Below are 14,202 nucleotides of genomic sequence, written 5' to 3'. Positions count from 1 at the left end.
CTAAATTTCAAGTCAATCCATTGATCTAAAGTATCTGTACCTGTATCAAAGTTGAAAAGACATATTAAGGAATGTCCTTAGGTTTACAGACTCTAATCAGGATCTCAACAGGCTGAAGCCGTAATTCTGTCAGATTGCAGTCCCTACCCTGACATGTGTAGTATGATTTAAAAAATGACCGCAAATCCCATTTTTCTTTGAGTACAATGAAAAGAACAACTGTGTGCATTGTGATCTACTGTTAGTAAAATGCATTCAAGTTCGCGTGGTTTTAATTTCACGCTAAGGCAAAAATGGAGTGTTCGCGGTGGTTTTAAGTTCGCGGAAACTGCTTCAGAACCGGATAAAAATGTTTGCGGTGGTTTTAAGTTTGCAGTGAGACGGTCGTCGTAAAAACAGCAAACATCGAACCATCACAAAACATTTCTGCATCTACAGTTACTGTACCTTGTTTAGATCGAGTAATCCAGGACTGCGTATTCTGCCAGCCACCGATCACGATCTCGTACATACTGGGCATGTCGGTCGGCCTGGCGGACAGCGACAAATGGACGTCGTTACTCGCTTTCGTAGCGAAAGTGAAGATGGTTGTCTCTGTGGGCTTCTTGACATACTGGTATTCATACTTGTTGGGGGTTGAAATGTGGATTCTTTCTGGAAGAGGAATATTTCAATATGATTAGCACAAATTACATTTGCTAATTCTGAACTCAACCAAACATTTTAAGCTATCCGTTTCAGAACATTACACATCTCTTCTGACAACACACTTTGACATCAACAACATATGTACATATGACCTAAATCCTGATAATGCTGTATAAGATAGTCCTTTATCAATATCTTTGTTATTTCCACCATTATTGTCCTTTTTTGTTGTTATTATTGTTATTATTGTCATTTCATGAAATGTATTGTGATATTATATTAGTGACAACTCTTTATTTGTTTTTTAATGTACTCTGGAAGTGTTGGCCCTGTAAAGGATGCATCGATCCTGTTGCCAACTCATTTCAGATTTCAATCTGTGAAGTTTTAAAATTAATGAATAAATAGATAAGAAAAACAGTACCGAATCATCAACACATTGTATTGAGGTTGAACACAAAATAAATCTAGCGACACTGACAGAGATATATTTTTCATATGATAGATGATTAGACATACATTTGTCTACATTTATTGAAAAAAGTAGATATAAAAAGTGGCTCACCATTTGGGCAAAAGTAAACGCTGTGAGTATAGGACTTCTCAGTTCCTTCTGCCTGTTGAGGAAAAAAGTTTTTTTCAATGATTGCTTCAAATCTTCCTTTTTATACAAATCATCAGTATTTCAATTTGCTCTATCTAAATATGAATAAGAAATAAAAACTTAAAATATGCATACTTTTAGATAATGATTAAATCTAAATAAAACAAAAAATTACATAAAAGTATGTTGAAAACAGCATTTATCATCTTTTTCACACACAAGAGAGACATTGTAAGACAGGAAAGGTCAACGACCTCTACTTCAATCTTGCGAGCCACGTTATCCAGCCCGACCCTGACGTTTGGTTCGCTGTCCCAGGCGTCTGACCTTTCACCCTCACAGCACCTCTGGTCCACAAATGCTTCGGCATAGGCTGTAGTAAGGAAAGTAAAACATTTACAGATATTATTACCTCAGTCTCTGGATGGGGTTTTGTTTCAGTTTATCTTTTTGTCTGACAGTGCTCTTGTTCTTTTTGTTTGCTTGTGTGTATGTCATTTCATGAATAGAGTAGAGTGGCTGGTTTTCGCATGCTAATAAACATCTTTGACACTGACAGGAATTTAGGTCAAAAGTCTCAGAGAGGTTTTAAAGTAGGTAATCTCAGTTCCTGTCTTCAATTTCCTGCTATAAATATGTCTGCATCTGCATTGCAATAGAATCCTTGCCTTGTCAGATATGAAATATTATAAGAGTCTAATTTATGGCAATATCGTTACAAAAATTCTATAATATCATACCTGTGATCTCCATGTTACCAAGCTCCTCAAACACCATGGCAACAGAAGTGTGCTCCACCTGGTTACGGCCCACACACACCTTCCGCAGCTGTTTACCTGTCTTCTGATTCAGGAAGGACACACCTGTGGGCACCTTTACTGTCATATGCACCTGGAGAGAAATATAGAATATTCAATTATAACAGGAAGGCCTTGGGAGGACCTGGGAGGACCAAGAGTTAAGCTTAGTACAATGCTTAACTTTCTTCCAACACTAACTGGTATTCACGGATCAAATTTTCAACGACCACTGTCGCCTTCTTCAGGATCAATAATGACCAATCACTGCTGAACGTAAACTCGCGAGAGTTACTGACACGTGACTTTATTCACACATGTCTTTACAGATACATGACGTCAGCAATTGGTCAAACGTGCTAGGGAGTTTATAACGCCCACTGTCTCTGTTGAGTGATGGCTGGAGTGCCCTGATGTATATGGCCTCCTTTATACGGCAGTAATTGGTAATTATTGATCATGAAGAAGGCGACAGTAGTCGTTGAAAATTTGATCCATGACTACCTTAGTGTTGGAAGAAAGTTTAGCATTGTATTATGATTACTACCAACACAGATGAGCTTCCATGATAAGACTTAAGCTTGAGATGAACAAGACTTGGGAAGTTCATTACACTTAGTGGGGCACACGCCAGTTTAATTTGGGTGTCAATTCGAGGTTACGCACTCTCAAATTTAGCATCTGTCTCTTCCCGAAACAACTGAGATTTTTACGATAACCCGATGCGCGAGGTATGGCAACACAGCTAACAGAACACAACAAAGCTCAATAAATCAATTTGCACCAAAAACATATTGATTCTTTAGATTCTTTAGATGTTTGTATTAAATGTCATTTCACAGCTAGCGCTGTCAGATAATGAGAAATGTGAATTCAAACCTCGACACTCAAAATGCTTTCGTCACTTTTTTCCCCACTGATTCTCACCGACCTCTGTTGCAGAAGAATTGGTGTGTGCACCGTTAAGAGAACCAAAACTTGCCATGGGATAACCATGCCCACCCTTCCAAGCAGGCCCAATATGCTCGGTATGTTACCTCCCATACCGGCCCTGCCATTTCAAGCCTGTAAAATCGCTTCTGGCGACGTCACCGACACTCACTCATGTATAATTAATGACCTAACCTTATTTGGCAAAAAACAGCCATTATTTTGTCCTGAACCCAAAGTAATGTAAGAAGTAACCTGATTAGTCGATAGCTTCCAAGCGTCCTTTGTGGTTTTGCTCTAGATGAGCTTGTGCAAACCCTCTGATTGGCTGAAAACTGTTTTAGTGGTGACGTCGCTAGAAGCGATTCTACAGGCTTGAAATGGCAGGGCCGGTATGGAAGGTAACGTATCGAGCATATAGGGCCTGCTCGGGAGGGTGACCATGACTTGAGAGGCCTGAAACTTGGGAGAACCAACCTAGCTAACCTTAACTAAGTTAAAACTAACCTCAGTGCAATATTCCAGGTAGTTGTGAATGGACAGCGGGATCTTGACCTGCTCCCCTCGAACCACGGAGTACGGGAGCGTGAAGTCGATGAAGAATGGCTTGTATGTGCGGAGCGTGACGGGTGCGGCGAGGCTGAGACCGTGGGTCTCCGACATGGAGAAGGCCTCGGTCACCCAGCTGGTGATGGTGTCCGGCGCCGTCATGGTAACGGTCTCGTGTTTCCTGGTAGAACTGAATACCATGGAACAGAACAGATCAACAGTCTTGTTTTGTTTTGTTTGTTTATTGATTTGCACAATAAAAAACCATTTGTGCAGGAGGTGGTAAGAAGGTAAAATGGTTTATGCTCTGCTCTCTTTCCTTACACTTAAATCAAAATTGTTCATAGTCTCGATTTACAATATTTGATAGGATAATGATATAATAGAATTATATCGAAGTGATATACATGTGAGTGAGTGAGTGAGTGAGTGATTGAGTAATATACATGTAATACGTAGAGAGTGATAAGGATATAATAAGGATAATGATGTAATTACTGCTATAAGTTAAATTTTCTTGCTGTAGAGTGCTTTTGACAACACCTTGAGGGTGGAGCCTTTTTAAATCATTTGAAAAACATTTAAAATATTCCTAAAACTTACTCTGCTTAATATAGATGACATACTTTGACATAATATTTTTCATTTTTTTGTTGATATACTGTTCTCTAAGCAGATTAAAATTTGCCATGGGTGCCATTTGTAAAACAGGTTTTAAATTATCTGTCGTAAAATTATTAAGTTATATATTATTGTGACTAAATAATGATGTATCACAAGAATGTATTATGAAAAGTAACACATAATATTTCCTACCTGACATTGAAGCATTGCCATATCCATGTTTCCGGGAAGAAGACACGTTTGCGTTTCTCTGCCTTTGGTACTCCGTCGTGGAAGACTGACATGGTGAACGAGCTGACGGACTGCATCATTTCTGAAGGTCACACAAGAGGTCAAGTTAACCTTCAGCCTGCCAAGGTGGCCATTTTGATCCCAAATTTGTATTGGTTATGATGAAGGTGGCAGGGACAAGGTTAAGAACAGCTGTTGATACCATGAAAGTTATGCTTCTAAAACAACTGTAACCGTTACAGTAAAAGTGAAGGAAATCTTTAACTTTCAACCTGTATATTTTTTTTAAACAAACTCGCTCAGTGCAAGGCCGTTAATTTGGAACCAAATTTGAATTTGGTAATAGGGTTAGTTAGCAGGGAGAGGGTTATAATTGTAACAGTTACTACTGTAACAGCTTCTTTGCAATCATGGTGCTTCAGACATAAGTTATTTCAATTTTTGTCTTGGCGGCTCTGTGCCCAGTTTAATCAAGGCAACATACAAGGCAACAATGGATCTTGGCAACAATGGATCTTGAATGGATCTTGCCCAAATTCGTAGCGTCCATGCTTGCATTGCTGTGCTTGAATTGCACTGTGGACCTTCCATATTCTGAGAAATGGCAATATTTCATCTATGCCACAAAATTGCACTTGTCAAGAAGAAACTGGTTTTGTAAAGAAAACGACCAAAAATTGACAAAAATAATGTAGTGAGGTTAAAACATCATTACTTTTAAAAATTGCTGTCTAACGCCAGACTCTAATTGAGTTGTAAGTGAATCCTTTATATGAATGAATACAACATAAGTATTACATGGAAATATAAGTTTAATCCCCATTAATACTATGTAGACCAGTTAAAATATCATCAGGATATGGCATAAACAGGATCCTCACCTGACTGTATCCAATTATTGGGGTCCTGTCGATGGTTCAGACTCACAACGTCCGTCATCACCTGCAGACCTGTTTCCTGTAAACAATAACAACAACAACATAAACATCACAACAAGAATAATAACAACAACAACCGTCCTGTATGTTTGTCATGAATACAAATCACTAATATGAACAAATATCTTACTTAATAACTGCTTTGAATGAAGGAGAAAGGTAAGAATTGTGGATATTAAAACTTTGTCAGTTCCTGTCCTTGGTGCTGAACAGCTGGTATACCTAGCACTGTACAAATTTTTTATGCTTCCTGAGGAAAAAAGCATACAACCATAAAGACACACAACCCACCACACCTTTTGAAAAAGAGTAGGGGCATGCCCCGGGGTGCGATGGTCCAAAAAAACCTACAGTCGGCCAAACATGGGTTCACCCTTAGTAATAACCTCTGGCTAGTTGGGTAACCCTGGCAACATGCCAAACCGAATAAAAAATTTAAAAAAAAACCTGCCTGCACCAGGCGGTGCATAGGGCGGTGCCCATCTTTGTTTCAATAGCCCTTAGGCCACACAACTTTGTGCAATCACTACAGTATGGGGCTTGTCCACTGGTAGTGCTGTGCTCTGTGTTCAACTTCCATACTCTTTTCCAAATGCTGAGTGCTGAGCAGTGAAAGCAGTAAGTACCATTTCTAAAGTCTTTGGTATGACTCGACTGGTGATTGAACTCACGACCTACCGTGTGCAAGGAATAAACACATTACAAACTAGCCCATTGCACCAGCACAGACAAGCTAACATTGTGGTGTGACATTGTGTGGCGCAATCGCTAGGGTGTTTTGCCCACAACCAAGAGGTCTCGGGTTCGAAACCACCGATATGCCCCGATGCTGTGTCCTTGGGAAAGGCACTTTACACGATTTTCCTCACTTGACTCAGGCGTAATTGACTACCTAGCTTCGGTTAGGGATGTCCCTCGGATAAGACATTAAATGGAGGTCCCGGTTTTGAGGAGAGCCACACCTCGACCACATTAAAGAACCCGCTGCACTTATCGAAAAGAGTAGGGGTCTTTCCTAGTGTTAGTTGTTCAAAACCTACAGTCCTATGTCCGCACATGGGTTCGCCCTTTGTAATAGCCTCCGGCTAGTTGGGCAACCCTGGCATGTACATGCTATAATCCTCCAGCCTATAGATTACCTTTAAGCCGAACAAAGAGACACGAACTGTCCTTTTTCCCTCTAAAAATGCAACAACAATAATATAAAGCAGACACATCCTTATGATCTCTAAGACTTATGTTTTTAGTTAATAATAGTACTTATATGATGATCACTGACAAATTTTATATGTAGCGTACTGAAAGATATGTGTAATCTTTTAATTGTAAGCGGCAGAACAATTCATGGACCCTGCCACTCTGTTCGTATTGTGGAGAAATGAATACCCACTAATAAAACATGTGAACCAATGAATGAATAAATAAACATATTGGTGAAGTAAAAACTGACCGTACCATAAATGCATACATGGCGTCCCTGGAGTGTATAAAGTTCAGCCATAGTGATGACCTCTTCCTGCGAGCGGAGTACCCCCACCAGAACCTCTCCTCGGTCTCTCCGTGGGTCACATCAAACGTCTCCAGCTCTTTAAAAATCTGTAAAACAGTTACAGAAAAACTGTCCTTACTTGGATAAAGTTTTTTTATCATCATCATCATCATCTTGAATACCCCCATATAACCCCGTGAGGGGCAAAGTAGGGAGGGGAAGGTCCCAGCAAGCATTGACTATGGCTAAACAGCCCTATACGAGAATGGCAGTCTCTGCCACAAAAATCATTTCTGTAAGCTGACTCAGTTCTGTTGCAAAGCACTTTTCTGCGGATCCACTTTTCTTCTGCGCTGTGCATCAGTCTGGCTTCTCCTGATTTGAGCTGTCTGGACAGTGTGCATCTCCACCTGGAACGGTCACTTGCAAGGTCCTCCCAGTGCTCCATATCAATAATGTGAGGACAAACTAAAGCCTTCAACTAAAAACACCATGTGTTACCGTTTCCTTGGTGAGTTGGAAGCCAGGACGTAGCAGGTAGACACTCTTGTCCACAGAAGCCATACACACACACGAGCCAGGCTTGGACTTCACAGCAATGTCCACTCTGTCACCGGGCAGGGTCTCGTTGTATGGTAGGGACAGGACAACCTAAAATAGTGGTACATAATATCTTTGTTATTGTGGTGAAACTACAATATTATTATGGAGATCCTGCAGTTTTTTGAGAGAAATAAAATCACAAAATCTAATGCTTGTTCTATATCAGTGTGATTACTGAAAGCCCTGCAAAACTAAAGACTGGTTAATCCTAAGGCGTGCAATGTAGCTATCTTAGTATGCATGTACACATGAATTGTGTAAAACTGTTGGGCAACTTATTTTGGGGCACCTTTGAGCTATAACTTAATATTTTTTTAAAAACTTTTTTTACTGGTCAGGAATGTTATGTTTCAGAAAGAAATATCAAGAACAGTAAGGGTACGTTCCACTTGATAATAGTGCCATTTCATGTAAAGCCACTGCAGAGGTCCTGTGTTTGAGGAGAGCCACACCTGAAGAGCATTAAACTTAAAAAACCCAAAACACTTATCAAAAAGAGTAGGTGTTTTCTTAATCAAACCTATCAGTCTAGTCTTATACAGCTTGTACCTAATGTGTACGAAACTAGACGTGTTGTGCCTTATCAGGCTTTTAGCTAAGATTTATAGACAAGGGGTCCAAGACTGGGGGGGGGGGGAGCTGTGATGCGGGGCTTAGGTGTGTTCTAGTCTTATCATACTTTTAGCAGACCATTTTAAGCATTAAAAACTGCTTGTTCCCTCTCTGTCTCCAAATGGGCTCTATGGAATAACATTTTCATGGTACCTTTGCATGTCAATCAGTTTTCATGCTGTCCCAGTGTCTGGTAGGACTAAAAAAGCATCAGTGACACTGTAACACAGTCACATGTGTCTGTAATTACCAGGGAAACAGGGTCCTCTGTGCATCCAGCTGAAAAAGAGGGCGTCCAATTTCCTTGTTATTTTCATATCATGCGTCCAACTGGCGCATGGACGCAGGCCTAGCTAAAGGCCTGCGCCCTAGATGAGGTGGTTATTACTGGTTACATTAAAAAAAAAGGATTCCGTTGTCGGTAGAGCTGTGTACCGGTACAGATACAGTACCAGGTACAATCAATAAGGTACAGGTCCAAAATAACTGAACCACTGAACTGAACTGCTGTATCGGTACTGGACCGGTACTAATCAGGTCAAGCCTGACTCAGGGGATGGCCACTTTGACAGATAAAATTACCATAAAATTACCATAAAATTACAGTGGCAGTGCACTAAAGCCACATCTATGTCTATAAAGCACAGAAAACGCATTTGCAAGGCTTGAGTCAAATTTTCATCTGTGTTAAACTTTTCATAAAAACAATACCTCAATCAAATATAATATGTTTTTACCAGTTCCTTATTGGAAATCTAGCATTTTTCAAACAAGTAGTTTAGGTACAGGTTCAGGTCCGGACCTGTACCTTAACCCGTGTACCTGAACCTGTACCTAAGATTTGTTTAGGTACACAGCTCTAGTTGTCGGCCTTTCCCCATCCACATACCTTACTCTCAAACTCCGGCTCCACCTCGAGCTGCATGCTGTCTGCCACCCCCTCACCGTTGGGTCGGATGTAGTACACCACAACTCTGCTAAGGGGCGCCATTGCGTGGGTCACCAACACCTGGATCCTGGTCTCACACACCTCAGGCATCTCCATGGGTGGGTCGGTGGACGTGTCTGAAAGGAAATAAACCTTGTTGAACACTCTCCAGTTTAATTCCGGACTTCCATTTTAATTCCGGAGTGACCTCCCATATCTCAGCAACCTTACATTTACTTGAGCTAATATTGTAAACTATAGGTAAAAATGATGTAAGAAATACGTAGCAGCCATTGATGACCCTCTGAGAATTAGCCCAAATCTGCAGAATTCTGCAGAAATCTGCAGATTTCTGTGACCTTGAGCCAGAAATCTGCAGAAATCTGGGTCTGGAGCCAGAAATCTGAGACTTGAGCCAGATTTCTGGCTCAAGTCTCAGACTTCTGCAGATTTCTGCAGAAATCAGGGACTTGAGCCAGAAATCTGGGACTTGAGCCAGAAATCTGGGACTTGAGCCAGATTTTTGGCTCAAGTCCCAGATTTCTGCAGATTTCTGGCTCAAGGTCATTAATCCGCAGGGGGTCATCGATGGCTGCTACGTATTTCTTACATCATTTTTACCTATAGTTTACAATATTAGCCCAAGTAGATGTAAGGTTGCTGAGATATGGGAGGTCAGTCCGGAATTAAAATGGAAGTCCGGAATTAAACTGGAGGATGTTGTTGGTAAAAAACGTCACCAAGGAATGACAAAGTGTAAGTGCCACCAATAAGCACTTAAACGCAAAACACATTCTGCCATGTACTGGTGGAATTCTGTTTTAAATGCTGTGTACTAGGAGGTTGTAAAGTTAAGAATTTTCAGAGGACAAAAGGCTATAAAATTGCACACAAAATTACATTAAAAGAGCACAGACATAGTTAATTGTTCAGTATACATCTAAATTCCTTAATCAAAATGATTATCTAAGGGACCACTTAAGAGTTACTAGGGACCATATTTTATTCAGTATACATCAGTTTCTTAATTCTTTAATCCTGATGGAACTAATTATCTGAGGGACCATTAAAAAGTGGTAGAATTGACCAGGTGGTCATTTCTACAATGTACAGGTTTGACAGTACATTTTATACAGTTTTGTTGCCCAATAGTACGAACCCTACCTTGTCTGTTGGTCCCATTGATGAACTTGATGACACCTTCCTCCAGAATCCTAGTCCTGTTATCATCATCATCCCTCCCTTCCTCCTCCCCATCTTCATCCATGGTTCTCTCCACCTGGGGAACCAATGACAGCTGTCACTCAAACTCCATTACTAACCTGATTACAAACTTCATTACCTGAGGAACCAATGACAGCTGTCACTCAAACTCCATTACTAACCTGATTACAAACTTCATTACCTGGGGAACCAATGACAGCTGTCACTCAAACTTCATCACTAACCTGATTACAAACTTCATTACCTGAGGAACCAATGACAGCTGTCACTCAAACTTCATCACTAACCTGATTACAAACTTCATTACCTGAGGAACCAATGCCAGCTGTCACTCAAACTCCATCACTAACCTGATTAAAAACTTCATTACCAGGGGAACCAATGACCGCTGTCATTCAAACTCCATCACTAACCTGTTTACAAAAATTATTATCTGGAGAACTAATGACAGCTGTCACTCAAACTCCATCACTAACCTGATTACAAACATTATTACCTGGGGAACCAATCACAGCTGTCACTCAAACTCCATCACTAACCTGATAACAAACTTAATTACCTGTGGAACCAATGACAGCTGTCACTCAAACTCCATCACTAACCTGATAACAATTTAACTTAAATACCTGGGGAACCAATGACAGCTGTCACTCAAACTCCATCACTAACCTGATTACAAACATAATTACCTGGGGAGCCAATGGCAGCTGTCACTCAAACTCCATCACTAACCTGATTACAATTTAACTTAATTGCCTGGAGAACCAATGACAGCTGTCACTCAAACTCCATCACTAACCTGATTAATTTGTTCTTTTTGATTCTACTGAAAACTGTTAAAGATGTAACCTCAAATAGCCTTACATGTAATCCACCAGGTTACATACATGTAAATCTGCCACTTTGAAAAACAGATCGCTAGTGTAGCACTCCCAAGGTATACATGAAAAGTTCAAATATAGATTATACAGGAGTGCATAATACTGGGGGGGGGTGTTGGGTTGGAGATCTGTTTGGACGTATCTATTTTAGGGTGGTGGAATTATGTACCTTCAAGTTGGTGGAATTATGTCAACTTAGAAGATGTGGATCATATTGAGAAGAAACTTTAAATTTCTATTCTTTTCTTTCTAATTCCTTAGATTATCATAGTACAAATGTCTTCAAATTAAATCTTATTCTACATTTATGAGGGGACGCTCTCTAATGGAAAGAAAGGGAGGGACAGAACAACATGAAAAAAATGTTTTTTCACTAACATTGTATAATCAATAATTCTGTCTGAAATTTGGTTCTATTACAGTAAGATTCAATAAAAATATTTACCTTGACTTGTAACTCCTCCACAAGGTCTTTGGGATGTTTCCTCCGATGTCCTCTCTTCCTTTCCTGTCTTCTTTCCTTCTTGTCTTCTTTCCATCCTTCCCTTTCTTCACTTGCGGCCGCGTCATGCTGCTCTAGAGATTCTGGGTTCTCTTCTGCATCTCTTCTGATGATGACATGGTCGGGAAGTGCTCTGAAACATATAAATACATGTTGTTCCATAATATAAATCATTTTAGAAGGACAATATGTAATATGGATTCATTAGGACTTCAATCACGTAATGTGTATCTTTCTATATTTTGTTTGACCCTTATCTCTTGAGTGTCAAAAAAACAGAAAAAGAAAAACAGAAAAAAAATTATTTTCTATAACAAAAAAATGTTGGAATAACCTTGACTAGTATCAAAGGACCTCGGGTTAACTTCTATGCCAAGACTACGGAAAGGAAAAATTGACAAAATGGATAAAATCAAACACCATACACCGGTGTACATGGTGGTGACAATAGCCTTTTCATAATGTTATTCACCAAGTTGAACACAGTCAAACTTTCATGCTAAAATCCCATAACATAATCCAGAACAGAAAATGGTATTGAAACGGTTACCAAAACTTCAACTTCAGCACCAAGGAAAGCAACAGTTTTGTCAGTTACTACAATGTACATGTACATCTTTGGGATTACATTAATTCATTTACATCACCCAAATATCAAATATCTCCATTCCTGAGCCCCAGGGCTACACATCTTTTAATTGCACAGCCACTACACCGGTACTTAATTGTTTATTTAGAGATAGCTGACCCTCCCAAGTTCAAGGAGGCAGTGCCCCTGCACCTCAGAGGACAATAAAAGTGCAGCGCACTCCCCTGGGCGCTTTACCCCAACAAGAGGGGTGTTGCCCAGTACCAAATCATGATCAGGATCAAGACCAGTGGGCTTAGTTCACTGGTAATGGTGTATGATCTACCGCAATACTTTTTCCTGAAAGGCTGAGTGCTAAGCGAAGAAAACAGTATGTACCATTCTTAGTCCTTGGCACTCAATCTCACAACCCATTGAATGCAATGGGAACACTCTAAAGATCACTGACAACCGTCTGTGTTGACCCGGACATTTTGCATACCTGTGTAAGCCAGACTGGACGATGTTACCCCGGGATACCACCTCGTAATGCAGCGTGAAGTCACATGGACAGGTGGACAGCACTGTCAGGACTGCTTTCTTACCAACCTGTAGATACAAAATACACAGCAGAAGGTAAGTGCACACAGAAGACTATGTATTCAATTTGTCAACTGTCAACAGCAACTGCAATGGACATCTTTTAAGCCTTGACCAGCATGGTACCTCAGTTACAAAGTGATATCAGAAATGTACAGGAGTTCTTGTCTTGTAGTTACAGTCACCGTGATAGAATTATATTATAGAATCATAATAGAATTATAGAATTTATCACAGATCTGATGGGTGGTTGCATTGTTGCATCAGAATTTTGTCTAATGTAAACAACATCATTACCGACACAACTATTTTAAAGATATAGATGGGATATCACCTTTTTTCGTAGTCTTTCTTTATTCAGTTTTTTAAAATAAACAGAAACAAAGGAATTCGAAAGTATCATATGGTAGTTTACAACAAAACATAAAATACAGAAACAAGTATTTGGCACTTAAACCCCTATTGCAGTCAAATTTTTTATTATTTTTTTAGATAAGTCACTATTTGCCAGAAAATACCGTATTGAGTTTTCCCCACTTCTCCCTATGTTATGTACGTACTTTGCCTTGTCTGTGTGTAATATTTAATTCTAATCTAAAAAAGAAGGAAACAAAAGATATGAAGGCTGATAAATTCGAGGAATATTTGCGATGTTTTGGGGATATCATCCTTATACGCTTGAACACAGTCAAGTTATCATATTAAATACATGCTAATGAGGATAATGTTCTGCTAATATTACACACATTACTATGACTGAGTTTTTTCTTGTTTTTTTACCTTGACCTTGAGGACAGGTGTGTTTAGCTTACCTTAACCTTCTTGGGAGGGTTCTGCACCTGGATGTGACACTTGCTGGGGGAGTACCAGTTACTGATGGACAGGTAGGAGCTGAAGTAACTCTCTCCAACCTCACGGCCCTGGATCGCTAACACTTTTGCCTAGAAAAATAAAAATGAAATGAAAAATTAGTACATCAATGAAGGTTAGACATCCTGATAATAAGATAGGCATGGTACTAGCAGTAATTACTAACACAAGCGGATAAAATTTGTAAACGATCAGACGTTTCTGACAGCTTCCGCTGTTTTTCGTCAGTGACTAAACGAAGAACTGGTTAGGAGATATCAGAATTTAAATCAAAACTCTGAATTGAAACATGTACTATGTAATGTCAGGTGAAGACCATGTTTTAAGGGCCAATAGGAGACAAATCTGAATGTAATAAACATTATGAATTCAGAGTTTAGGTTTAAAACCTGGTAACTCCTGGACCAGTACTTTGTTTTTACGTTACTGAATAAAGACAGCAAATGCTGTCTGCACTGTTTCCAAATTTCATCCACTTTTCCAATACATCCTTGCAAGAACAATAGACCATAAAGGTAGCCTCCAAGCAGGCCCAATAGATTGCAAAGACCATATCCTACTGGAAAAAGGAGCTTGTTGCAAAACATACTTCTTCTGCCAGTTT

General features: G+C 39.7%; 1 protein-coding gene across 1 annotated transcript in view; it reads right to left on the bottom strand.

Moving 5' to 3' along the window:
• Nucleotides 1–14,202, bottom strand: part of LOC136425870 (C3 and PZP-like alpha-2-macroglobulin domain-containing protein 8) — an 83,486-nt gene that overhangs the window by 16,690 nt on the left and 52,594 nt on the right. The window contains exons 14-25 of the mRNA XM_066414801.1: nt 13,541–13,669; nt 12,631–12,737; nt 11,504–11,693; nt 10,118–10,232; nt 8,915–9,090; nt 7,312–7,461; nt 6,777–6,917; nt 5,265–5,340; nt 4,345–4,465; nt 3,487–3,718; nt 1,214–1,265; nt 448–654 (exon numbers count right to left, since the gene is read on the bottom strand). Of these exons, the coding sequence (XP_066270898.1) occupies nt 448–654; nt 1,214–1,265; nt 3,487–3,718; nt 4,345–4,465; nt 5,265–5,340; nt 6,777–6,917; nt 7,312–7,461; nt 8,915–9,090; nt 10,118–10,232; nt 11,504–11,693; nt 12,631–12,737; nt 13,541–13,669 (1,696 nt within the window). The remainder of the gene's footprint in view (nt 1–447; nt 655–1,213; nt 1,266–3,486; nt 3,719–4,344; nt 4,466–5,264; nt 5,341–6,776; nt 6,918–7,311; nt 7,462–8,914; nt 9,091–10,117; nt 10,233–11,503; nt 11,694–12,630; nt 12,738–13,540; nt 13,670–14,202) is intronic.

This window comes from Branchiostoma lanceolatum, chromosome 19 (assembly GCF_035083965.1).
Source record: "Branchiostoma lanceolatum isolate klBraLanc5 chromosome 19, klBraLanc5.hap2, whole genome shotgun sequence".
NCBI lineage: Eukaryota > Metazoa > Chordata > Leptocardii > Amphioxiformes > Branchiostomatidae > Branchiostoma > Branchiostoma lanceolatum.
The sequence above is the reverse complement of the archived record's forward strand: the minus strand, read 5'-3'. Positions and strand labels throughout refer to the sequence as shown.